Source organism: Anopheles maculipalpis, chromosome 3RL, assembly GCF_943734695.1.
Source record: "Anopheles maculipalpis chromosome 3RL, idAnoMacuDA_375_x, whole genome shotgun sequence".
Classification (NCBI taxonomy): Eukaryota; Metazoa; Arthropoda; class Insecta; order Diptera; family Culicidae; genus Anopheles; species Anopheles maculipalpis.
In genome coordinates, this window is record NC_064872.1 from 15,841,083 (window position 1) to 15,868,795 (window position 27,713).

The following is a 27,713-nucleotide window of genomic DNA, read 5'->3' on the forward strand; positions in this document are numbered from 1 at the left end:
AAAAACAAATTTCATGAAACATAATCGTTTCTTCCTTCGTTTTCTGCTTTCTCCTTTCGATTGGACGGCGGCGAGAGTGTTAGGCGAGTGTTTTGTTAAAATAGACGATGAAGAAAGTGGAGAATTATATTGTTACTTATGAATAGAAAACTTATTAAAGATTGCGATCGCTTTCGCTTTAATAATTGAACGATCGTCTGTGTCTTTGGAGGTAAAAGCAAGGGGTTTTATTTACTCAAAGAAAAGCAGATACTTTACATTATTAACATCTGCAACTGCATGCTAAAATGAATTGTTCCAAAACGCGACTTAGTTTCGCTTCCGTTTCTTATCTATAAGCGCCTTTGGTAGTAAAACATGCTTCCAGCGCGCACTCCATTCCGTTAATTTTTATGATGTCATAACTTCAAAAAAAAAACACTGCCGCCCGGCGAATTGTTCTCTCTTTAGATGGGTTGTCCCCATTCATACCGAACCCACCCTTCCACAGATTAGTGGCGAAGTTTGCATAGCTTTACAGCGAACGCTTTCGGCTTCGATGAAGCTTGTATGTTTAGCGTATTTGCATTTGCGCCGCAATATGAATTGATAACGAAGCAACGGTGCCCAACGGTGTCCATTTACAATGTTGGCACATTTGCGCGACATTGGAAGCATCGGCTGCTGTGGAGGAGGATCTCTTTCGATGAAACAACATTAACGATCGGTGTCAGTTTCGTGTGCTCTGTTTGTCCTACTTCCAACGCCAACGCTGTTCTTATCACTGCGTCTGGCTACCGTTGGAGCGTGACGAAAAGCGTTTTGCTTCGCGGAGAATGCACCCGCGTGTACATCCACCCACCCACCCACCGGTAGTGATTAAATTAGATTCCGTTTTCATGAAAGATGAGGAACGCTCTGTCCCAGACTCAGGCACACTTTTGGGGAAGAAAAAAGTTTGTGATGCATTCGTTTGAAGAATCGTTTTCTGCTTTGAGAAAAGGGTTTTTTCCGGAGGGTTTATGTATATTTTCGGCTTAAAATAACTTAATTTCACAAACTATTTTTCACAAATAGTCAAGGAACTGCAACTGCAATGTTTTGTTCTTTCCAAGAGTTTTATACATTTGTATGGATTATTAAAACATCTTCTAATTTTTGTTATAAGTGGAAAATCTCTAAAGCTAGACTTGGTAGCTGTCCTGCAGTCCTCCATCCACGGCTGCATTCGATCTCCAATCGGTTTGGTTCCACCTGATCCAACCAGCTACCATGTTCTTCGTATCCATCCAGCTCGAACTACCGCCAGAATGACGGCTCCGCCAAGCAGCTTTTCTAGCTCGTGGTTCATTCTCCTTCTCCTCACGCCCTGCTCGCACTCACCGCCAAGGATAGTCCTTAACGGAAGCGTCCTGAACTCGTACCCGTAGAAGACTACTTGGACGTAGTCTTGTATGACCCTTCAAATGTAGAATAATTTGTCGAAGTTAACCGAAGCTCTATTAATTGTGAAATATCTCATGGAGCAGAGCATTTCTCGAAAGGGTGAAGAATATCTTAGACAACACGCCGTTCATGCCTTAGACGAATTCTTTCATGCAACAATGACTCAGTTCATCGCTTATGAAAAGTGTCTTCTGGAAGGCGTGGCCTCATTCGATCGACGAAGCTGCTGTATTTTTTTGTTTTTTTTTTTTTTTGGGCTAACCTCTATTATGCAGCAGTCAAGAATGAGTCGAGCCAATCGATCGTCTAGGTTCAGTACGTGGAGAAAAGATAAGAATACTTATTTTGAAGTCCAAGGTCCAAGAACCAAGTCTCAGTCAATTGCTGAAGGATCTTATTACCGAAGGGAAGGGTAGTACCTTTATCATTCCCGTTCAAAGTGTTCCATTGTTAAATCCGTACAATAATATCTATTTCCAACCTATTCCATTAACGTTATGTCTGAGGATGTAGTATAAACAGGAGGATAAATTGATTCAGGTTAAATCTCTAAGCATACACGACTGGAAAGTCAACCGTAACCAATTAAGCTAAATATGTTTCCATGCAAAGTACGCAACCTTATTGCAACAAATAGCATCCTCTTTCCCGTCTGTCGACTCCAAAGCACTTACGCCCATGCCCATACCTTCCGTCTGAAGAACCGACGACGGCAACAGTCTGATTGAATTTAGTCCTACGCTGTTTTTTTCTACTTATCGAGGGAGAAAGCTTTCACTGTCGATGATTAAGGCAATATGTACTCTGGCGAATGAATTCTTTTGCTAATAAATAGTACATTAAATTATCGTATCTCCATCAAGTAATGGTTCCGGCAGGAAAACAGCCACAGTGCGAAACGATCTCGTTGTCATCGACGTCGAGTCTTTGGTGGAGCTTTCTTTCGCTCTGTTACGCAGCTTTCAGTTCCTCAGACACATTTCTTAAGGTGTGACGATGACGTCAATACGTCATACAAACGGCGGTACATACGCATACCATTGGCAGACATTTTCGTTACGTCGTCCACCTTTTTCAAGTCTTATGTATCAAAATTGTCTTTAATATAAGAGTATATTTTGATGTGCATTAAATTATTTATCATTCCGTGTCTTTTGAAGGTTGTAGCTCTTACTTTGAAGGGAGGAAGCGTCTAGCAATTCGAAGCTTTTATTCTAATTTCTAATCAAATAGAATGATCAAATCTTAGTACTCGAATAGCGTAATCCACATCCTGGGACACACAGTATCCTTACGCAAACAGAAATATAATGTTTCTTTGTATGCATACGGCGCACGGTCGTGTCTCGTCCGTCATATAATGGAGTCATATTATGTCCTTTCGAAAATTTGCTATTAAACTGTACCGTGCGAATGATCATCACGTGTCGGAAAATCATTTCCATTTTCCACCAGCAGGTGAAACGTGACTGGTGGTGGCGGTGGTGGTGCCCTCACCTCGCCCAACTTTTCCTGTTATAAATACAGAAAAAGAAGCACACAAAAACTAGTGATTTTATTCGCAACCTGTAGCGCGCATCTGGAATATATTTTTGTACACGGGCAGTATCGGTGCGACATCAAAAATCGACTATTTGACGTGACAGAAGACGATTCCGGAAGGTTGACGAGTATATAACGTTCCCCAGCGTTCTAGGTTCAATGTTGGAGTGTTTTTGGAAGCTTTTTTTTTGTTATATTTCGAACCACCCACGAGTTACGCGGCTATTAGACGGCTGCCTCAGTGAACGGTCGTGACATCCAATTACCTTTCGACGGTAGTCGTCGACGGCGAAGCAAAATCCGCAACCAAAACACGCTCACACCCTGCTGCTGCTTGAGCCTGTTGTAGCCGGCTCGTTACGCGTGAAAAGGCACTGGGAATGTACGGATGGAGGAGGAGGAGGAGATACATTTGGCGCCAGATAAATGACCTTCGGTTTGGCGCTGCTTTGCATACGTACCGACAAGCGTTGAAAGTGTCAGAATAAATAGCATGTTTGCATGTTTAAAATAAGGCAAGACACACCGTTATACGATTGCGAATCAATGTCCCTCTCTAGCTTTGAAAAAGCGATTAGATAATTGAACCAAACAATGATCACAGCTAATGATCCTAACGATCTCTCCGCCCCACTTCTGCTATGGCCCAATCGACACATACGATTGAGAGGATTCCGCAATTCCGCAAGTACTCGTTTTTGGGGCCAATATTTCAATCATCGTCCATTAAATCGCAACACTCGGCAGCCAGCCCGCTCCCTATCGATCAACGGATCTGTCCTGTCCTGTGCGTCTGACAAGCGAATACTCTTCTTGCACTCTTTCCCATCTCATTATGGCCGCTGATGGTACTTGGCTGCCCTGGTCTAGGACATAGCTTTCTGTGTCATTTATTGGATTATTTAGATTTAAGCTTTTAGCTGCCAGCAGCGTAGCACTAGCAGCAGCCATCGTCCGTTGTTTGGTCGGTTTTTTAAAGCTTTTTCGAGACCAGACTTGCTCCCCGGTTTTGGACCATTGCCAGCAGTTGACGTTACGATTTCGTTACCGGCTAATAAACCAACGCTAACGGTACAGCGACAGGATTTGTTTTTTTGCAACTGGGCGCGGGATGGGCGTTGATGATGGAATCGATCGATCAATAAAGTCCGATCGCGTTGGTGGAGTGTTTTAGTGCTATAGTTAACACGTGTGACAGATTGATAGCTCGATTAATCTAGTTATTGCTTGTGAGCAAGGAAACCACAAAGCATTGCTGTGGTTTATCATAAAAGCAGCTGTAAAAATTGCATTTTAAATTGGATTTTTAAGAACGGCTTTTAAGTTATTCTTCTTGGCTAAATCCTTTCAGGACCATAAGCTATCCAAGGTTAAAAATGCCAAAACAACACAATATTTTTGCTATTGGTGGTGTGAAATGAGAGTATATCACCTAAAAAATATTGCAGGCCGTGCAAGTTTTTAAAATAATTTAATGGGAAATATTTTTCTATACGTAGTTTTGCACAATTTACGCCAAGTCTCCTCAAATCTAGTTCTTGGTTTAACATAAGCAATGAAAGGAACACCCACGTCCTCAACAGCGGACCAGTAATTCCTAAGAGTTGGTAAAATATTACAACTCATTAAAAAATCCATGCCCCAAAAAGCCTTCATTTTTCATGCAAGCCGATTGTAAAAGGTTTTCCACTGTGTTGCGCGTGTTGGACACTTTCTGGTACTGATGATGTTGGACACTAACTGATCCATTTGTTTAACCTCGATGAAAATGTCCATTGGCAACAACATGCCATAGTCTTCATGTCTAGTAAGCCATTAGATGGCCGGCGTGTCCTTAGAGTTCGTTAGGCCAAGAATAGAGAGATAGAGAGAGAGAGAGAGAGAGAGAGAGAGAGAGAGAGAGAGAGATAGGTGGACGCTCCTGTTTGTTGTTCAACATCGCTCTGGAGGGTGTCATGCGAAGCGTCCGACTTTGTCCGGGATTTTCACCCGATCTCTCCAATCCCTTGGATTTACGGTTGACATCGACATCATCGGATGGACAACTGCGGCGATGTGCGAGACGTTCACCCGATTGAAACGCGAGGCAAATAGAATTGGAGTGAGGATCAATGCTACGGAGACAAAATACCTGCTTGCCGGAGGCTCTGACCGTGATAGAGTTGACGGCGACGATCTCGAGGTGGTAGAGGAGTTCTGCTACCATGGTACGATCGTAACTTTGGACAACAACGTAATAAACAAACAAACATAATAAACAATACACGAAATGCACTTTAATGCGTCTTGTAGTCCTCTACGGGCACGGGTGCTCTATGGACTGGACTATGCTGACGGAGGACGCCAATGTACTCGCAATTTTTGAACGGCGAGTGTTAAGGACTATCTTTGGCGGTGTGTGCGAGCAGGGCGTGACTCATGCCCCACCAAGAAGGTGCTCGTCAACGACCCGTTCGGCACGAGGCGTAGAGGAGCACAGTTGGCTGGATCAAGTGAAGTCAAAACTGTCGGAAATCGGATGCAGCCGTGGCATGGCAGACTGCAGGCTGAGCAGGCCAAGAAGAAGAAGAAGAATGTCATCAAAACTGTCAACTTATTTAATCTATAAAATCCCATAAAAAAATTGAATAGTCCTACGATTGAGCAATGATTTCAGCTCTACTAAGCTTATTGATACCACGTAGTTGGGTAGTAACCATTCCTTCCCTTGACTATCCAACTAGGTGATATCTGCAAGTCTTATTCTTCGTGGCTTAACGACCTTCTAGGTCACGCCGGTCATCTAATGGCTTGCTATACTTGCTGACACCGCGTAGTTTTAACATTAAGTCCTCAATACGGGCGAAAGAACCGGATGGGACTCGATCCACGAATTCCTTCCCTCCGTAAATATCTTTATTTAAAGTGTATATCACTCGAGCTTTACCTCCTTTTCTTCATTCATTACTGCCTCTACATTACCGAACCCTTTCCGATATCGTTAGCGAAAGTTCAATCTTTATATACCCCGCAGCAGATTGGATAAAGAAAGATGTTCGACTGTAAGATGTTTCCCCGGGGGTTCGGCGGTTTGGTTTCCTTCCTGGAAACAGCATGTGAACCATTCATATCAACAGATTGATACGCTCGGTTGTGTTGTTTGGTTGATTGATTACAAAAGAAAAACGAAGCCTTTTCGTGAGACGAGCTTTCTTTCCGCATGAAACGATCCTTGTACCTTGCGTTTTCTTCTGAATTCCGATGTCCGTTTTATTCCATTGGTTTCTTAAGGCACACAAATGAGCAGTAATGTGACAGTTAGGAAAGTTAGGTCCTTACTGTGAGCCAAAAACTGGGTAGGAAGCAACCTGTTTACATGTTCTGATGGATTATAGAAAGATTGCTTGCAAGCACATTACATGACCAGGCATTGATAAGGCATCAGTTGCGATCACGTGTGATTAATGTTGTGAATCGATTAAAAAGCCACACTAAATCTTTATTTTACGTTGGTCACCGATCTTATCCAATCGTAACGATTATATTGTACAACAAAACCAACACGTCCCCTACGGCGTCTCTTATTCGATCATGTTTCGTCGAGTGCCCATCGTTAACCTTACCTATTAAAGTGTTGACACATCTCTTAACTACTCCACAACTGGAACTGGAAGAAGAAAGAAAAAAATCTAACCTGACAACATCGTCGCTAAAGTGACAGCGGGCTCCCACAAAAGGGACATGTAATGATGATGTAATAACAATATCTTGTACCCACCCCTTGTCCACACCTCTGTTCAGCGCCATCAGTGACCAACTTTTCATGCACAGTGGCGAACGCACCAGCAGATAACCAGTTTGTCTGCATCACTTATGGCGTATGGCCGTACGGCGCGTAAGGTTTCGTTTCCTATCCGATTTGAGACGGGTGGCACAAATATGTGTGTATCTATGAAATCAACCGGCATTAGCGGTAGTCGTGTACTGGGTGTATGTATCACTGTTGGCGCTAACAAAAGATTTGAAGATAAGGAAAGGAGGAAACCCATCGTCCAGCCCCTCCCGCCGTCCCGCAGACGGATGTACATTACTTCCTGCTATGTGAGTGAGGGTTTTTTTTTGTTTAAAATTATCTACATCCTGATAATGAGGCAGGTTCTGTTGGTTATCACTGTTGTCACGAGCCTACGTTTTACAAGATGTTTTCTACAAACATTCAGCGTTATCGCATTCCTATTTTTGTTGAGGTGAATTTGCAACGTGTTTCTATCGGAAAGATACTGCAAAGATCTGAATAAACTACTCAGCAAAGTTTTTCTTCCTGCCGTAGCGATCAGCTGGGCGATGCCAGCTATCTAAAGTGTCATTCATTAAAAATTTGGTCACTCATCACATGCAGTAAAACGAGAAATTTTTAACGTAAAATTATAATTTCTACAATAAACGAAAGGTTTTTTATTGTTCTTTTATCACAAAATTTAAGAAAAATATATTTGTTTATATAAGAATGAATAAGAGCAATTTTCTTTGGAAATACCTATCATAAGCTGCCGCCACACACTTTTCCAGGCTCTGATCTTTATAAACCGTCGAGTTCATAGATTGGTTTGTTATAAAAACCCGTGTTTCGTGCCCTCACAGCTGCAGATGGCTTGCAATGCCATGAGTTGTCAGCAAAAACGAACTTATATTTGTTAGGAACTTCGCCTCGTGCTATGGCAACATACAATTTTTGGCCAGTACCCGCGTACCTCGTCAGAATCTGGTCATATCATTATTGGGGCTCGTGGTTTGCGCGATGTAATTATGCTTGGTTGCTTTGAGGCACGAAAAGAGCGGTAGCCTGCACCGTATTTTTTTTTTTTTTTTTTTTTTGCAACATCCCCCTCCGAAAGTCCAAGGTTAGCCTGTAACGTTTTCAACATCTTCCAGCTCAGCTGACGATCCACTGTTCCTCAAGGAATTTTCCTTTTTTTCTCCCAGATCTAGTGGAATTTTCCAAGTGGGTATGCACAATTAATTGTCTACTTTGTAGCTCCATCGTTAATAACAACTGAAACCAAGCACGATCATGCCAAAAGCACTCCCTAAGAGGGAAGAGTGCTCCAATACCTACTCATAAGTGTCAAAAATACTAGGGAGAAAAAGGGATTAGAAACAATATGGCTGAGGGTGGTCCCATGGTAAAGCGAGAGCGGTATCGGTCTTCACACGGTGAGACCGATGATCGCCCGCAGTGAGGACTTGACTATCCATCTATGTGGTATCAGCAAGTCTAGTAAGCCACTTGATAGTCCCGGTGTGTCCTCGGATAGCTAGTTAACCCAGGAAGAAGATCAAATTTAACAATTTAAGCTCTGGGTTTACGCAAAAATGCGTCAAACAAAGGTTTTTTAGTCAAACTAGCGGACAAAGGTGTTTAATGTTCAGAGGCCCTATCATGGAAATTGTAGAATTTTTGTTACTATATCAGCTAACTAATGAAAGCACTTCTTCATTAGATTCCTTGACTTAGTCATGTTTCTACGTCCTATAGATGAAGATTTTTGTTGCAATGTCACGAATAGGAACAACAAGCTGGTAACAACGTTCAGAACAGTCCAAAGGGTTGTTTATCTGATACTACGTTTCTGGCCTAGTTTAGTTAGGGTTAGCATTTCCCCCACCCTCACAGTGCTGCCCGTTGGAAGCTCCGATTAGTTGCTGCAACGCAACAGAAACAGTCAATCCTTTACCTCACATTACCTCAACGAGCTGTGGCACAGTTCGCGGCAGTTTAATGAATTCATTTAATTCAACACATTTTTTCCAACTTATAACCCTGGTGAACCCATGACTGGCGGTAGTAATGCAGCTAGACATCTCTTCTTTTTCGTGTGCCTATCTACAGTATGACAAGGGTTGCTACTTTTAAGCGAAGCGTTTCTGTCGGAATCGTCCAGCAGCTATAGGATGGAATTACCGAGATTTCTGGCCCGAAACTAAACCAATTAAGAAAAGTTTCAATTTTTAATAGAACAACATCCAGCTTGATTTTCTCCCTTCACTGTGTGTACGTCCAAAGTCGTTCAAGCAAATTGTGTGATCGGTCCGCTGTACTGCATCGTGTACATTATTGGTGAACATCCGAGGTTCCGCACTTAAAGTCATTGGGACGCAAATTTATATCTTTACACTACCGCCGCCCATCAGCTGATAAGTCTATGTATACCTTTTCCGGTAGCCATTGTGGCTAAATTACCTGTTTAGCGCAAAAGGTGAAAAGTTTTACCTTAACCCACAGGAGAGTACGACACGTCCTTTTTTACCTTTTTAAGCGTAAAATGCCGAACCGGACCTTCACGGATACACACAGAGTGGTGTGGGGGTTTTAAAGTTTCCCTTTTTCTTTCAATTTCCCTCACACTTCTATCATCCCATGACCCAGTTGGTTTGGAGTTGATTTTTCGCCAGCAAATTACTCCCACTTGGCTCTTTTTTAGGCTTAAATATTTAATGTGTTTCTTTGGGTTTCCTTTTTACAAGGAAAGCATAATACACTCCGTTTCGCTTATTCTTTTTCTCTTTGAAAAAAAAAATACTAACAGCCAAAGAGGTTCAAAGTTCATGCAACACCTTCTCTACCCTGCCAGCAACCTAACAAAGCGCAAATGTGGGGCTGTTGTGTACGGCCACAACTTTAACCCTCCAGGGTAGGGGTTATGCATTCTTCCACGGACGGGTGCATCCCGAACAAGAATACCGCACCAAGAATAGGTTTGCACAGGTCGGGTGTATATTTTTGACCTTTCCTACCTTGGGCTGTTTAGCTCCAACCTTTTATACTGATGCGTGGATCATGACGGGTGGATCAAAGATAGCAGGGAGAAGCGAAGGAGCGCTAGGGTTGACTTTTATCGGTCTGATGTTCATGGTACCCCCCATGGTGGTGCGCTTTGGAAGTTGAGGATTCGCCGATCCTCTTCCCCTGACATCGTCGTGACGTAATGATTTCCTTGGACACGGAAAAGGAATTATAAGAAACGGGGTGGAAAAAGGAAACTGGTAGCTTGTGCTGCTTTTTATCGGCCTTCGCTAGAACTCAATCACCACGTGTCCATTTCGAGGTGGTTTGTCCTTGTTAGCTCAGTAACGACTGGAACTGGAAGTGAAGGAAAGGGCTAGCCCTATAACAAGTGTAATATTATTGTTTGTAGGATTGGGTTCCAAGCATTCCTGACGACAATCGAAGGTGTAACTTCGATTCGTAACAAGCATACAACACACACACTTTCCCTGACCAATTGGACAAAAGCGCTCCGGGAAGCACCCAGGGTTTTACGATTCGGTTTTATAGATCCAGTGTTCGATGTTCTGATGAATATTTTGGTCAATTTTGTTGCCTATTTTATTAGTGGAAAATTTTAAATAGTAAGCAATGTTTTTTCATAGATGAATCTCTTGACTTTCCAATAAAATGTAGAATAAAATCAATTTTTTTCAACAGTGTCCTTTCATAATCCTGTTGGCCAGCTCTTTTAAAGAGCACGCCGTCGTAACATCACCCGGTCAACAATAGTTCTCCAAGAAACTCGATCCCTAACTGCAGCTTCCCATCCATGTAGGCACCCGCTCTCCGACAGGTCTCCCTTCACCTGATCTAGCCTACGAACTCGCTGTGCTCCCCGACGCCTCGTGTTGAACTGGAGGTCGCTGACGAGCACCTTCTTGGCGGGGCATGAATCCAGCATCCTCGGTCTTCGCCACCGTCAGCATGTCCGATTCTCCGTATGGCTCATCAAGCTCGTGATTCATCCTTCTCCTCCACACTCCATGCTCGAACACACCGCCAAAGATGGTCCCGGAGGATGCGACGCCAAGAGCGTTTGCATCCTCCGCTCGGACGATGCAAGACTCGTGGTCTTATAGATGACCACAAGGCGAGTGTGCAATATATATGCAACCTATAATATATTGCAATATATATGTGCAATATATCTCGAATTTTTCTGGATCTCAACAGACAGTGAAGGCACGATTCCCCTGCACAATGCGTCTCCGGATTTCGCTATCCGGACATCGTTATCCGAAGTTACTACAGTCCCAAGATAGCAGAACTCCTCTACCACCTCGAGGTGTTGTAGCCGTCGACTAACAGGCTGCTTTCCGCTCAGGCTCTATCACGATCGGAGCCTCTGGCAAGCAGGTTATTCGTCTTCCCAAAATCGTCTTGCCAACGATATCAATGTCATCCGCGAAGCCAAGAAATTGAAGTGACCGATAGACAATCGTTGTCGGTTGTCGTTGTCTAGCCCCGCGCTTCGTATGACACCTTCCAATGCTATATTGAACATTGTACGTAGAAGATTGGATATTGAAGAAAAAATCTAAAAAAAGACACAGGTTTCGACCACCAAAAAGTATTTTTGGGCCATTGGCGAACTTAGCCCCTTGGAGGCCCTAAGCGGAATGGAAGATGAGAGCCCCTACCGCATCGAATTTGCTAACCTGCAACATGAAATCTGCTGGGGATAGGTTCTTTGTGAGCTCGGGACCCCTTGCCGTCTGGAAAAATATCCTCGGATCGGATGGACACAGTGATACAAAACTGAACGTCCATATCTGCGAAGAAATCCACCCATGTGCTAAGGCACTTCAAGGCTTAATCGATCGAAGAGCCTCCGAACTGATTCCAAACTTTATATTGTCCAAATCGTGTGGCAATCATTCAAATATTCAGTTATCTGTTGCAATCCAGAATAAGTTCATTTTTTATTGCAAGCGTCACTGTCGTATGAATTGGCACAAAACTACACGCCCGCATAATGCTTACAAGACTGTTGTTAAAATTAATTACGTTTTGATTCGACACTGGCCCCGGCGATGGAGTGTATGGTGCGGTTTTGCTACTTTTATTTGCTAACCGCGCCCCGCACAAACTAACAATCGACCTTGTTTGGCGCTCATGTTGGATACAAATCCCGGTTCTCGGTGCTGCGGGTGCACACAACTGGCCCCCTCTGGTACCTTAAGCTAGTGCAAGCAGCCCGGCGGCGAACAACCCTAGCGAGAGGTAGCATTCTGCAGACTGCCAGTATGAATTCTGGCTTCTGGTGGCGGCGACATCATTAAGTTATGTTTGTGCAAGGCCATTCATTAAATTGATAGAGCAAATGAAGCAAATCACTTAATTATTTTTGCAAACACTAATGCCTACCAACTTTCTGCTGGGCGTTCGCTTCTCGGTGGCTGTCTGAGAAGAGGGGGGGGGGGGGGGGAAACACCTGCCTGCCCACCAAAACCTCCACCGGATCAGACTTTGGTTGGAGCAAAAAGTTGCCCCAAAGTTGCCATTTAAACTCGAACACACTCGGACGCGCGATACTTTTATTCCGTTTTCGCTGGTGTTCCGCCTTACTGTCTCGGTGTGGTGTTATGTTTGCCCGAAGGTGGGTACTTTCTCAACCGACGTTCGGTTGTACTAGTACAAGATGTGCTACCAAGGCACACCGTTGTGGGAGGATTTCGGTAACGGACTACATCGGAATCCTTTTTTTTTTTTCGTTTGCTCGCTCGGGAAATCGTTCTGTTCGCTGCGGTCCAGCGTGGATACTGTGGTTTTCATAATTAAATTCTCTTAACCAACCAGCAGATGGAGAGCCAGGGCACATCATGGTCATCGGTTCTGGCGAACGAGGCGGACGACTGATATGAATATTTCATCGGTTTTTACCATGAAAGTTGCTCGTAATATTAAATTAATTTTCGTACGAAAGTGTCAGTTAATTGGAACTATCAATTGTGAGATAGGATTTATGTTTTAGTGCAAAATGACTTCACAAAAGTAACGTCTTTTTTATATCGAAATTGATTTGTTGTAAATTTATTTAGGAAATAATTACTAAACGCTTTGCTTTCTTTAGTTTCAAACTTATTAACTTCAAATCCGTTCCTTAATACTATTATTTATAATTCATTCCATCTTTTTCTGTTTAAACTTTCACCTCTTTCGTGGCTTACCCCATTCGAGTTTGAAATTCAAGACATCTTTCTTCCTTTCTTTCCCTACGAATAGTAAATAAAAACGATTCGCTTTTCTAACTACAAACCCCACCACCAGCATGATCGTGAGATGGCGTAATTATAATTTCTTTAAAAATAAACTAACCGAAAGAGCGTGATGTATTATTATTTGCTTTGCGTTTTTGTCGGTCTATTAGTGCACGGTTCGTTGCATTTTTTCCACTTCGTGTGTGTCCACTATCTTGTCAAGCGAAACCTCCCGCTCGAAAAACGCTTTTGGTGCACGTTGCATCCATCGATTGTTTGTGAGGTTTTGTTCCACTTTAGCGCTGGGTAAGTTAAGATTTTAGCAGTTGAAGTTATGATTTTAAACACGATCGTCCACCTAACTCATCGGTGAAGGGCAGTAAGCAAGTGGAAACATATTGCGGTCCGTTTCAAACATCAAAAGGTGTCCGTCCCCGCCCTGAGTGCGGTTTGCATCGGAAAGCGGGTCGATAATTGTCCGTTGCTGGTGTTGTAAAATCTTCTATTTTATGGGAAAATCAAACGACACTTACGATGGTTTAGAGACACTGAGTGTGTGCATTTTCCTGTCACGGAGCGTGCCGTGTAAGTTACACACGGCGGAGGAACGTTCATTTTTTCCACCTCATTCGCTCCCGCGCCATGTACATGGGAAAGGTTGCACGGAATGCACCAAGTAAAGTCACTTTTTACGACATTACCTCACACAGGTCGTGCCTCACCCATCCGTTGTCGCTTTCTCTCGGCGCAGGAATCACTGTGCCGTGCAACTGGGTAACTTCCTTCCAGTGTTGGGTTTTGGAAAAGGAAGGGTGTGGTGATGGTGATGGAACAACGTTTATGGATCGTGACACCACTCGAACACAAAAGTCACGCAAGTCGGACATACAGTTGGGAGAAGCGAAATCGTCCAAATCGTTTGGTGAGTCCACTTTCTGTCTGGTTCCAACCCCAATTCGTGACAGTGCCGGATGGTTGTTTGATAAGGCGCTATGTTTATTCGGGTGTATGAGTTTCTAAACTTTCCCATTGCTAAAATTGGAGACAAAAGACATGGACAAAACTTAATATTTGATTAAATTTTTTTAAAGAAAAGCAAATTAATAAATAATTTAAATTATACAAAAACACTCCAAAAATATGATCACTTGGTTACAAGTGCCTTTACGGCAATGAGGTGACCCTTTGGTCATTGCTGTTTTAAAAATAAATGTCGGAATGTTTTAGCTCTTCGCTGGGCGTTGACAATCAGCTGTCCTCCGCTAGAGATTTATCCAAAACCAGTATTTCGGGCGTTTCTAGGGACTGTCTCGATCGACGGTTTTTTTTTTTTTCATGCAAAATCAGCCATTCTTTTTGAGCGATATTCACATACCTAAAAGGAAGGAGTTGTGTTTAATAATGTCCATCTTTTCTAGGATATTCAGTCCTTCTTGACTGAGGTCGCTTAAATCCCTGAATCACAAGGTTCCACCAAGCAATTGCAAAAACCCTCGGCTTTGCATGTCAGTGTTTGCTGCACATGAAAACTGTCGTACAACGATTTTGGTTGACCGGAAGGCTGTCCCCGGTTTGACATTTCCGGCTCTCACCGGAAAAAGAAGCGGTCTTATTCTTATCCAGTTCATCAGAAGAAGCCTCACTTTTTCCAACTTCATTGCTCTGTATTTAAAGCCATATTATATGAACAAATCTTCAATTGTAGATGCTTCGCTTTAGTTGGTGGCAATTGTTGCTACCAAAAAAACAAATTATAATGCTTGAAAACTTCGTCAGTTCGCTGGGATACTGGATAAATCGAATAAGGGGGAGCTTCTGATCATAAGAAAATTTAATAAAAATTAGAAATAAATTGAATTACTTCCGCACAAGAAAGCTTCGCAATCGTTAAAAATCATGCACTCCACATTCAAATATCTTGCTACTGAATCTTCCATTTAATTTGCGCTATATCGTGGAATCATTTCCAGCACAAAAAGTAACAAAAACGGAGAACAATTTCCTATCGGTGTGATACCAGTAATGGCATGTGTACACATGGGGGTACCACCGGTATCAGGCCGCATCACTCACAACCCTCGGCAGCCCGGAGTACATATGCGACACCTGTTAGACTGGTTGGAGAGTTGGTGATAAATGATAATTATTGGTAGCTCATTAGTACCTCTACGCTTAACAGCGTAGTGTGATCGATGTACAGTGTTTACTGCTGCCTCGCTGCCGTCATAATTCGTTTGCTAATTCTTGTCTTCTTGTTTTTCTTTTTTTTAGGACGAAACCATTAAAAACCGAGGTCCTGTTGAACAACCAGTGTCACTTAAAACGGAACGAAATCTTCCCAAAAAGTTTCGGCACAGTCAACGATCACTGGAAACGGATCTTTTAAAAAATCAAGCACAAATCAACCGATCTGTGGACCCATCGCTTGTACAATTTCACCCTTTCCCAAGCAACACGAACCTTGCAAACGCTTTATTTTCAACCGTCAACATCTCCAGGCCATACAACGATCTAGTGCCAAATTTTATCCGTTAAGAATCAGCTTTAGTCAGAAGAAGCACGCGCGAACAGCACAACCCGTTCGAAAGGTTGTTGTACATCGGAAAGGATATACCAATTGAATCAATGAGCTAAGAAAATTGAAAAGCGGATACGAGGTTGGAACGATAGAAACACAATCCATCCCTCGATAAAGCAAAGAATCTAACATAAAGTGACGTCTTAAAGACAATTTTGTCACAAGACTTTTTTTCCCACGACGGAGCGTGGATCAGCATAGCAATAAGAGGTCCTATCCTGCAAGAGGAAAAGGAAGCTAAACAAAAGCACAATCACACACACCCAGACATACCAAGAGGAAGAAAAAATCTTTTGCATCCCTCATCTTCTAGTCATCGCAAAAGTTGAGAGCAATACCGCTCTACTGCCAAATTTTACTTCATTCCTAAGAGCTGCAGTACATGGGATAATACGTGAACAAAAGCTTGCGGCCGCATGAAGTAGACTGCAGAGAGACATTTCTTTCTTCTCATCTTCCATCATCAATGCGTTTAGTGAATATCCGGATGATTTGGATTCGTGGGTCGTTCAAGCCTGTTGTATCGAAATAGTCGAAAATAGACCGCGCTTCAGCTGAAGGAAAGATAGAGAGCACATCAGGGTAAAAAAAAGACTTCACCAGGATTCAGAATCATTGCGGAATCGTCTAACAAATTATTCACATCTGAGTCGTGCCCGAATTCGTGTACTATATTTATACCATTCAAAAGCGGATAGCCGAGAATCCATCGGGCAACGTTGGTCATTATGCTGCAGGAGAGGAAGCACTTTTGATTCCTGCCAAAAATAAACTTACACTCGACGGCAAAAGCTTTAAAAAGCGCACACAAATAGGAAAAAAAAGTCACGCTAAAAAAAAGAGAAGCAAGTTGGTACACTACGGGACAGGATGGGAAACAAAACGTCATGCTGCTCGTACTCGAGTCCACCGCCGACGCGCAAAGCAAAGGAAGCGCCCGTCTTCGAGGAGCATCTGCCCGAGGGCGAACTGTCCGCCAACAATTTGCAACACATTTCCGAGCGCGAAGGCGACGACGGTGAGCACGATCCGTCGGTCGATCCGTCCGCCGGCACCATGTTTCTCGAGCGCTCGAAACAAAGTCTCGAAAATGGTATGACGCGCAAAAAGTCCCAGCATCAGATCGTACCTCAGGGAGGTGGAGGTCCTGGTGGTGGAGGGGGTGGTGGTGCTGGTGGAGGCGGCGTCGGCGGAGGTGGTGGTGGTGGTGGCGGTGTCCTAAAGAAGAGTAGTAGCTGCTCAACGATCTACCTAGACGACAGTACCGTGTCGCAACCGAACCTCAAAAACACGGTCAAGTGTGTGTCACTGGCGATCTACTATCACATCAAGAACCGTACCAGCGAGCGGCGGATAGACATCTTCGACGAGAAGCTACATCCGCTCACGCGTGACCCGGTGCCGGACGACTACGATCGACACAATCCCGAACATCGGCAGATCTACAAGTTCGTCCGGACGCTGTTCAATGCCGCCCAGCTGACGGCCGAGTGTGCCATCATCACGCTCGTGTATCTGGAGCGGCTGCTAACGTACGCCGAGCTGGACATTGCGTCATGCAACTGGAAGCGAATAGTGCTCGGTGCGATCCTGCTCGCGAGCAAGGTGTGGGACGACCAAGCCGTCTGGAACGTGGACTACTGTCAGATCCTGAAGGACATTACGGTGGAGGATATGAATGAGCTGGAGCGACAGTTTTTGGAGCTGCTACAGTTCAACATTAACGTACCGTCTTCCGTGTACGCCAAATACTACTTCGATCTGCGTACGCTTGCCGAAGCGAACGATCTGTCCTTCCCAACCGAACCGCTGTCGAAGGAGCGTGCCCAAAAACTGGAAGCGATGTCGCGCGTCATGCAGGACAAAGCGACAGCGGAAGCGCTTAAGAATGGGATGAAGAAGTGGTCCTCGATCGATAACATCCACCAGCAGGGAGGTATCCGGCGCAGTGTGGCGATCCTGTCGTGATTTTCTTCCATCCCGGTGCCGTCGCACGTGAGCATCCTGATGATGATGGTTAACGCATAAATATGCAACGCCTCGACCAGAGCCATAACACCGCGCGTAGACATCCGTGTAGAGTTTTGGAGGATGTGATAGGGAGCGCGCGCGCGCGTTTGTGTCCTGTGGTAATAGGATCACTGTTGTGAGCAGCTACCCAGCTATAAACTAGACTTATAGTTTGTACCTATCGTCGTTAGAACGCAACGCTACTCTTACTACTATCGCTATAACTGTAAAACAAACGATACTTCTATTGTAATTATTACACACACATACACACACACATATTGCTAATTGCTTTTCACAAAAATCGGTCATCTACAGGACGCTAAAGTGTTGTGTAAATGTAGAACGTCGTCGCCACCGAGTACTGTTACAGTGGGGGATACAGTTTTCGGTTAGAATGTAGGATTTGCAGGAGAATACACTAGGCTACAGTTAATATACGCGTGTATACTCTTTCACCCACACACACCTTTTGCTATCATGAGCTTTTTTAAAAAAGGAAGGACAAAACATAAACTCACTTGCACTCCACCATACACCTCGTCACATCCAACTCTGTACTCGAAAGCAAGGTAATCGGATAACGATTTTCTGTATCGAAGCGTTTGAAGAGAATACATTACAAGGGTGTTTTACTTGATAATGTAAAATCATCAATAATTTTGGTCCATACTTCAGTAGAAACCGTCGACTAAGCTAGCTGACATTGTAATGGCTTCAGATGACATGGTAATCAATTCGCTTTTATTGTAAAGCTACCAGATGATATTGTAAGCGAATCTGATCAATCACAATTGAACACCCTGGCCCCATTCATACCTGGTTTAGACTACGCACCTTCCCGTGCGCTACAAGGCAGTGGTACAAAGTCATCTGATTCGATTATAATATCAACCCTTGGTAGCTTTACAATAAAAGGAGATCGTTTATCATGTCAATCGAAGTGTTTATCAAATGCATTGATGCTTTTACACTGTCCACAGATAAACTCTGTATCGAACGAGATACGTTAGAAAATTTAATATCCGTAAGCATCTGTGAAGATTGCAGCTACGCTGGATTTCTTTGGATTGTAAGCCGATAATGGTCCACAATAGTATAGTTTCGGACAAAAACAAATCAAAACAAGCTAGGGGAGAAAGAGTTGAACAAATTGTGTCAATTTATAACATTTTGCAGATAATGGAACAAGCCCCCGGTAACCTCCGGACACGGTAGAAGCAATCTCTACATGTGTTTACTTTTAAAAAGCTCACACAATACAGTGCACACAAACTACTAAAAAAAGAAGAAAAATCACACAAAAAGATATCTTTGAAAAGGGAATGCAATATTTCTTCTATAACAAGGACATCGAGCGAGCGAATTGCAAAAAAAAACCGAATCAAACAGCGATGGAACTAACTATCTTACTTTATTTTAACCACGCTACAGTTTTTGGTTTAAAGTCGCACTAACTTATATTAATTTTCAATGAATGCTTTGCATGCTTTTTTATTTTTTAAATCCCTTCTTCATCATATTTGTAACACTTTACTTGTTTGTTTGAATATATTTATTTGAGCTGTTCTCTTGCTCGTCTCTTGCTCCGAACACCGAAGCGAACTTTACATAGCTTCCCTTAGAAAACTCTAAAATAGGTTTGAAAAAATTTTCGACCCAAGTTTTGGCCAAAGTTATAGGCACCAATCCTTGTAAAAATGAAAAGAATGAATGCCCAAAACTGGAACGATTTTTTTTTTTTAATTTTAAATTTGATGAATGGTCTTATTTGATGGTCTTATGTGTGTTCAGCCATATTTTCATGAGAATCGAAAAAAATTACTTATAATTGATTTCATGATTGATCCGGACAGGAACGTGTTCTTAAAATGTTCAAGTAACTTCTAAAAGTAAACTAAGTCGATTCGATGAAAATTTGCTTCACAATCTCTATTTTGCTCCTGAGCGACGGTAAATATCGCCTAATGAGTTTTAAAGATCCCTCAATCCGCAATACAGGATGAAATGTGTTCGCTTATATCTATCAAAACTATCTGCATCGCTTCGCAAAGCACAGTTTTTTCTTCTTCTCGCGACTACCTGCTTCCCATTTTCCGCCCGCTTGCTCTCACTGTGGGTGTTAGGATGGTAGAGTGCATTTTCTAGTGATATTTCTTAAGAGCAAACTAAAAGCTTCTTACTATTACTGCTACTATCGCGTGAAGCAGTGAAAAGCTCACAATGGCATCTTTATTTAAAGCTGTAAAGGAACTTATTTGTAAAAAAAAACGAAAAAAAGTATAAGAATATACAAAACAAGAAAAAAAAAACACGCACGGCAAAACCAGATTATAGTAGCAGTAAAAATCTCAGTCAAAAATGTGCGTGTGTGTGTGGGCAGAGTCAGTACTAATGGACCCGATAAGACCTTTAAATGTGTCGGGGCACTTTTTTATAGTGAAATAAAATGAAGCATGTGTCGATAAACATAAAGTATAAAGTAAACAAACAAAAAAAAAAACATGAACATAAAACAACGGTAGAACCTTAAGGAAAAGCGACGAAAAATGCAACACTTTCGGGACGGTACGGGGGCGAAACTATACTAAATGCGCAATAGGTATATTACAGAAAAAGGGTATACAACAATTTAGAAAATGCAACATTGTTTTCGAAGAAATGAAAAGAGTAGCAAACGGAGATCAGTAGTAGAACACAAAAATCAGAAACACCATCCTACCGGGTGGTATATCTAAAGTATGCTAGACGAATGACCAAACAAAATGCATTATAAAAAGATTTTACCAATGTTCGTGAGTGTGCGTGTGTGTGTACGGGCTCATATTTCAAAAAAGGAAACTAAGAATGATTCTTTAGTCATGTTTTTTTTTGTTCTTGTCCTTGTTTCAGTTTGCATATTCACAGTAACACCGCTATAACTAGTCGATCCCTCTAAATCTACACATTCTAAGGTTGTTTTTGTTCAGTTTTGTATAGATATTATAGCCTCCCTTCTGTCGCTTGTGTGTGTGTTCTTTGTTTAATTATCCTCCGGCCTAATTACTTTAGCCCCACTTATCTGATTCATGTAACTAAGTCATATTTCATGTTGCACTTACCAAACATACGGAATTGCGTGGCATGGAACGGCGCGCAAACAGAGGCAAGGACAAGCGAAAAGCGATGAGCGAGTGGTTAAGGAATTTTTAATCAACGACGAAACAAAATTCGGTTCCATTCACTTCTCAAATCAATTAATCTTCCATAGGGATTCAATAAAAAGTATCCCCAGAATGCCTCAGAGAATGTGTAAAAAGTTATATAAATTTGATTTGTTTTTTTTTCTTGATTTAATCATTTCATTTAACCAAAAACTGCACAAGAAAGTCAACAGAAATTTTGCTAATTGATGCAAAAATGCAACCGAGCGCTGACTGAGGTAAAATTAAAGATTGAAGCATTTTATGTGCTTGTGTGACATTTTAGAAAGGAAAAAAACGTGAGAGTGTGCTAATAAAAGAAAAAAAGAAGAATCGGAGAGTGCGCTAAGCAAGAGAAACCCGAATAGTCATAGAAGAATGGTCGCAAACAACATACTTTGAATTCAGTAAGGATGATCGAGAAACGAATCGATAACACGAGCAACTCACAAAACAATGAACACAACACGAGCAACATACAAATTCCGTTCGAAACCGATGATAGCGAATCGAAGAGAGAAGAGATATTGTCTAATAGGAATATAGTAAACGTATAACATACAAAATAACAAATGGGAAACCCACAAACCGAAGCGAGCGCGCGATGAGAAAACATTCACCGGAAGGAGAGGGGATGTGATCGGATGGATGGAATATCGTACCAATTTATAAAATGATCGTAACTTGTAAGCCTATTGCGAAGGACGAGTGTGTAGTCTCTCATGATGGATGATAAATGCGCAGAATAAAGCGAGAAAAAAGGAAAAAAATAAAGCCGAAGGAAAACTAATTTCTCAATTAAACGAGTTTCGGGTGAGGCGTTCACACACTGTTGGTTGTGGGATAAGGAATTACGCCTTTATCGGGTGAGTAGTAGTAACTGAAATACTATACTATAGTTCCACTTTTTTATCCTTTGAATTAAACTCTAAAACATATCAAAACAGGACCTACATGATTTAATTTTTTTAATCGCTTCGGGGAATGTCTGAGTGGTTTTGAGGAGAACAACGTAAAAACTCTTTTTGGGATGTGTTTTTCTTTAATATCTGATGTTTATTGACAACCAACAAAAGCAAGATTCACTTTCACACAAATTTTAACACGTCAATCCTGATCAGATGCTGTCTCCATTTACGATCGCCAGCTGGAAAACGACGATCCACCGAATTGGGTTGGTTTTTGTGTTTGCTGTGCGGCTAAACCACCGAACGACACGCCAGACGAAGATGATCCCAGCTGCTCGAACAGATTGTTCGAGGGCGTTGGCGATGAACCGATGCCAGCCGGCGAACTTCCCCCACCGAATGGTGACCCACCGCCGAACGTAGCCTTCGGACTACCGAACGTGGGTGCACCGCCGAATGTGGGCGCACCGCCAAATGTGGGCGCACCACCGAATGTTGGTGCACCGCCAAACGTTGGCGCTGCACCAAATGCTGGCGGTTTGCTGAATGCGGACGTACCACTGGTCGGTGAAGCGAACGCATTCACACCGGCACCCGTACCACCGCCGCTGCTGAACGGTCCTGGACTGCCGGTAACCGCAGCCGATCCAAACGCTCCGCCAGAAGCGGCTGCACCACCACCACCGAAGATGGATTGTGTTGAGGAGACGGGTTGCTGAGCACCGACCGAACCGAACAAACCACCAGTACTACCACCGGGCGATGGTGCCGCTGCAACCGGGCTTCCGAATATGTTGCCACCAGCAGCACTTGCACTACCGGTTGCGCCGAATGCGGATGAACCTCCGAAAATCGATCCACCGGGTGTGGTGTTTGCTGCGGTGCCACTACCGAACAGGCCACCGCCGGAGACCGCACCTCCTGTAGCAGGACTGGTGGTCGCATTACCAAAAATATTGGTCGTAGTTGTGGCCGCGCTCGATCCAAAAATGGAACTTGTGGTTCCTGCTCCACTGCCAAAGAATGATCCACCACCGGACGGGGCTGTACTGGTGGCTGTTGCTGGTGCTGCTGCGCCGGCACTGAAGAAACCAAAAATATTACCACCAGTAGCAGCAGAAGTAGCAGTGCTGCTAACAACGGTTGCGGTCGATGCAACGCTTGGCTGTACAACAGAAGCGAACAATCCTACCGGAGCTGGAGAAGCGGCAGCCGTTGCACCGAATGTAGCCGTAGCAGGCTTCCCGGAACCGAAGATAGAACCGCCGGAAGATGAAACAGCCGCACCACCACCACCACCGAAGATACTACTGACTGGCGTATCCGTTGATTTAGGTGAGCCAAATGTGGCCGAAGTGAAGATATTTCCACCCGTAATCGACGAGGAGGCTGGACTCTTGGGAGTTGTAGAAGTGGCCGAGCTTGGCGAGCAGATGCTAATAGAGCCGAACAAATTGGACGTTGCGTCGGTCGCTGCTGTAGTGGCGGTGGTGCTTGGAACGGAAGCTGTCGTAGTAGTCGTTGCTTGAACAGTGGTAGCAGCAGGAGTAGCAACACTGACCGAAGCGACCGTTGTCGTTGTGGAAGTGGCTGAGGTTGCAGCTACAAGAGTCGGTTTTTCAAGTGACAATTTTCCAAAAGAAAATGTGCCTATCGGTGAAGCGGTAGTTGAGGTGGCGGAGGAGGACGTGGTGGAAAGTGATCCAAATCCAAAGCCAGATGTTGTTGTAGAAGTAGTAGTTGTTGATCCGCTTGCAATAGTTGTCGTCGCTGCTGTATCAATTGATGCTACTGATGGCGTTGCTTTCACTACACCAAAGCCAGAAGAGGCAAAGCTATTGCTTCCAAATGTTAAACCAACGGAGCTGCTACTTGTTGGAGCAACGTTTCCGACATTTCCATTCATACCGGAGCTGCTAGTGATCGTTGATTTCAAAATGGATTCGCTTCCAACAGTCTGACCGGAACCACCGGATGAAAACGTTGGCGTTACGGTAAGTGATCCGAACGATATGCCGGAAAACAGACCCGCAGCAGCTGGCTTTGCTGATTCATCGTTCGTCGTCGTTGCTGTGGTTGTGCTGCCGGAAATTGATGCCGTCGTCGTAGATGTGGCCTTACCTAAAGTACCGAAAAAACTTTCCCCGGATGGTTTCGCTTGCGGCGCTGAGCCACTCTTAACGCTAAGATCCACCGAAGACGGCGACGAGTCGACCTTCTGCAGCAAACTCGTCAGAGCCGGTAGTGGTGACTTTGTGGCCGGTTCCATCGGTCCAAACGAGGGTGGTAATGGTTTATCCTTCTGTGTTGCCTCATCCACCAATGGAAGAACATTTTCATTCGGCTTCGGTTTGCCCAAGGATAGCGATCCTTCCGACGGTGCGCCAAGATTGAAAGAAAGCCCTGTTCCGCCGGACGATGAAGTGCTAACGGCTGTTGTGGTAGCGGAGGATGGTAGATCGAATGAAAAGTTTGATTTCCCAAGGGAACCGAACGCTATTCCCGACTGGCCGTTGGTTCCGACGGTACCGAACGAGAATACCGGCTTCGTAGCAGCGCTTGCCACTGATGAGGACGTCTCAGCCGACGTGGATGTTATAAATGATCCTCCTGAAGTTGAAGCAGCAAAACTGAATGGACTCGAAGTAGGGGCTTTAGAGATTGGAATGTTCTCTTTACCGCCAACTGAGATATCCTTTTTGTCTTTATCGTTGTCCTTGCTGCTGAAGTTGTTGGGAGCTGCAAAGCTGAGTCCAGTGCTAATACTTCCACCGTTCGGGGTTGGTTTCATTGCCGGTTCAACTGCTGCAGACAGTGGTGTAATGGTGGTTTGCCCAAAGGAGAAGCTTCCTTGAGGGCTTGGCGCTGCTGCCGCCGGTTCTTGACTACCAAAGGAAAACGCTTTCGTATTAGCTGTCGATGTTCCCAACGGTTTGACCGGTTGAGGTTTGGGTTGTTGCTGCGGTACCCGTTCCTTATTAACGGTCGTTTTGAACGCAACTGGCTGTTGCTGCTGCGTTGCTTTAACCTGCTTCTCCTGTTCCACGTTTAGCTTTCGTACTTGATCGCGACGCTCACGGACCACCTCCGAACTCAACCCAACACGATCCGGACGTTGCGGTTTCACCGTGACCACCTTCCGGCCCACAAGCACCCGCCGCAGGGTGGACAGTTTCGATTCGCTTAACTTTCTCGTATCGGCCGCCACCTGATCACCGAGCGTAAGCGATATGATCGAATCCGTTAACGACTCGATCGCACTCTCGGACGTGTCTGTCGTGTCTTTCACACGGTTATTTCGATCATCCAGCCCCTTCAAACTGCCTCGCAGCCCAAGCTTATTCTTCAGGTACGCCAATTTTTCGCCCTGTCGGTTCAAAATGTCCTGCTGCTTGGAAAGTGTCTGGTAAAGTACTTCCAGGCTTGGGATGTGCATACGCTGCTTGGCACGGGCCTGCTTTGCTTCCTCCAGACACATCCACTGTGCTTTCAGCTGCTTCGTAACGGTACGCAGCTGGTTTTCGTTTACTTGCAGCATATTTTCCAACGCACTCAGCTGACGGCGACTCGTCTGGGACATGCCGCCGTGCGCTTCCTGGTACTGGTGCAGAGTCGGATTGTTGTATAACTCGCTCTTGCTGTTCGCTTCCGCTACCATCGCAAACGCTTCGTTCAACCCGAGCCGTAACGACTGCACATCCGACACGAGCGATTGGGTGCTTTCGTTCGCTTGCGCAATTATGTCCTCCAGCTCACGCAAATTGCGTATAATTTGAGCCGATTCTTCTTTCACGCCGATTTGCACGTTCAGGGTGCGGTTACGCTGCTGCAGAGTGTTGAGTTCGCGCGTAAAACGATTAATTTCATCGACCATTAGCGTACGTATGATGGCGTTACTGTCTTCCGTGGAAACGTCGGATTTTTTCGGCGCAGCTGGTTGCGGTCGTGTGGATGTGGTAGTAGCATTTGAACCATTATTTTGCTGCGGTGCGTATGTTAGGGGGACGGTAACGAGCGGTTTGTTATCCGGTCCGGCAGCGGACGTAACACCCGTTGTGGTGGCAGCCGTCGCTTTCGATCCCATCGATGCCATCGCGGCTTGAAAAGGTGGAGCAGACATCATCGGAAGTCCACCGGCGCTTGTCCCCAGCTGTGCGAATGTGCTAGCCGCTGTCGTCCCCGGTGCGGAAAAGCCAACAAACGAAGGCGGAGCTTTCTTTTCAGTTCCAGCTGCCACTCCTTGCGATAATGGGCCTCCTACGGGCGTAGATCCAAACGTAATCTTCTGACCGAATGTCGGAGCAATTGCTGGGGTTGTCGTCGCCTGTTTCTGTTGTGGCTGCTGCCCGGATGCTACACCGGAAGCTCCACCACCGAACAGACTGATCGGAGACTTCTGTACCGCGTCTGGCACTCCGGGATTAAAGAAAGATTTCGATTTCGCAATAGCAGGCGTTGATGTGGCACCGTTCGGTACAGTGAAAGAAATTTCCGAGGGAGCAGGAGCCGGAACCGGAACTGTCGCATTCGCGCTGGAAGTTGCCGGACCCGAATTCTGTACATCCAACTTAACGAACGCTCCACCGGACAGATCTTGGACCGGCTTTGGTGGAGAGCATATGTTTGGCACGTTCGGGAGTGTGTTGAGCACGTTAAACGAAATCAACTGACCGTAGGTCGAAAGCAAATGGATCATTGGCATCACCGGGAACGTCTGCTCGCCGATTACGAGCTCGTGCGTACATCCCGTTTCAAGCACCATACCGATGGGGAACGTTTCCTGTTTGTCGTTCGTTAGTGGCAATTCTGCCCGTGCCTCGTCCGTTGTTATCCACTGGCACCAGGTAGGCGATTCGCCGCTTTCCGTTGTGCCCAACATTCCAACCTCCATACTGTTGGATGATGCCATCAGCAGCAGATTCCAGGGCAGGATGTGCTGCAAAAACACTTGCCCTTTGCGCGGTCCACTCTGACTGTAGCAGATATCGTCATAGTTGATAAAAACCGGATTGCCCACCTTCGGAGCGTTTACGATGAAAAGCGCTGGCACTGAATTGTTCGCGTGCATAAGGAAAACAGCCGCAAACTGGTACGTACTAAGCCACTGGACTGCTAGCACATCGAAGGCACCCTCCACGACACCGGCCGGACAGACGATGGTACGGGCTGGTTTAAGATCTGGCTTGTACTGGATCAGCTTTCCGTTCACGAATGCTACCACCAGCTGCTTACCCTTCGGACTCCAGCAGGCACACTGGGCCTGTTCGGCCGGATTGTTCGTATCGAGCGAATGAAACTCCAAACCGGCCGGTTCCTTTAACGTGTACACCGAAAGCCCACCAGCTTCGGTACGCACTGCCAGCACATTGTGTATGACGGGATTCCAGCAGAGCTGTGTACTCCGCACATTTGGCTGAGGGGATGTTTTAATTTCATGCACCTTCACAACGGAACCGGTCAGAAACGACGGTACCGAGTAAATGTACACAAACGGCACCCCGTTCGCAACGATGTCCACCGCCAGCATTCCATGATCACAGCTAACGGCCAACTGGTACGGTTCGCTCGGTAATGGTACCGTCCGCAACGGTACGATCACATTAATCACCCGGTCGGTGGTGACGTCTTTCAGCTTGAGTACGCGCAGCTCGCACCCGACGGTACCGGCAAAAACGAGCCCATGTACACTGGCGGTGGCAAGCAAATTGCAGCCATTTTTTGCATTACCATCTCCTTTAAAAATCGGCACCTTGCTCTGTAGCTTGAATTTTAATTCCTTTAAGTGCGAAAGTAAATAACACAACCGCGTAAAGCTTCGTTCGTCGTTCGTTGCAAAATGTAAACATAACCTATTTTCCAACTCACCGTAACATCCAAACAAAGCGGTGCCGGTTGAGCCATTTTCACGCTTCACTTTCAGCCGCCTGCTAGATCCACTTAAGTGTCCTCTACCCGATCAGTCCAGAAAAAAGCTGGAGTATTAAAATGGGACACGTTTTGCAGTATTTTATAGCTTTCCCTACGAATACGTACATAAGAACGACGCACCACACACAGCTT

General features: G+C 44.7%; 3 protein-coding genes across 3 annotated transcripts in view; 2 read left to right on the plus strand and 1 right to left on the minus strand.

Annotated features, from left to right (window-relative positions):
* LOC126564164 (G-protein-signaling modulator 2) overlaps window positions 1-27,713 on the plus strand; it is a 432,630-nt gene that overhangs the window by 321,564 nt on the left and 83,353 nt on the right. The gene's annotated exons all lie outside the window — the stretch shown is intronic.
* The window catches only part of LOC126564902 (cyclin-Y-like protein 1), a 326,841-nt gene continuing 315,551 nt past the window's right edge, over window positions 16,424-27,713 (plus strand). The window contains exon 1 of the mRNA XM_050222027.1: window positions 16,424-17,569. Coding sequence (XP_050077984.1) covers window positions 16,424-17,521 — 1,098 coding nt within the window. The 3' untranslated portion in view covers window positions 17,522-17,569. The remainder of the gene's footprint in view (window positions 17,570-27,713) is intronic.
* On the minus strand, window positions 21,880-27,570 carry LOC126563767 (nuclear pore complex protein Nup214-like). The gene is made up of 2 exons (XM_050220492.1): window positions 27,519-27,570; window positions 21,880-27,429 (listed from the first exon to the last, which is right to left on the minus strand). The coding sequence occupies exons 1-2, from the start codon at window positions 27,552-27,554 to the stop codon at window positions 21,880-21,882; spliced, it is 5,586 nt and encodes a 1,861-aa protein (XP_050076449.1). The 5' UTR covers window positions 27,555-27,570.

Excerpts from the sequence above, each read along its gene's own strand:
- LOC126563767 (XM_050220492.1), bottom strand. The coding sequence starts at position 27,554 with ATGGCTCAACCGGCACCGCTTTGTTTGGATGTTACG. Across the intron at positions 27,430-27,518 it reads CGCTTTGTTTGGATGTTACG|GAATTAAAATTCAAGCTACA; the intron begins GTGAGTTGGAAA and ends TCGCACTTAAAG.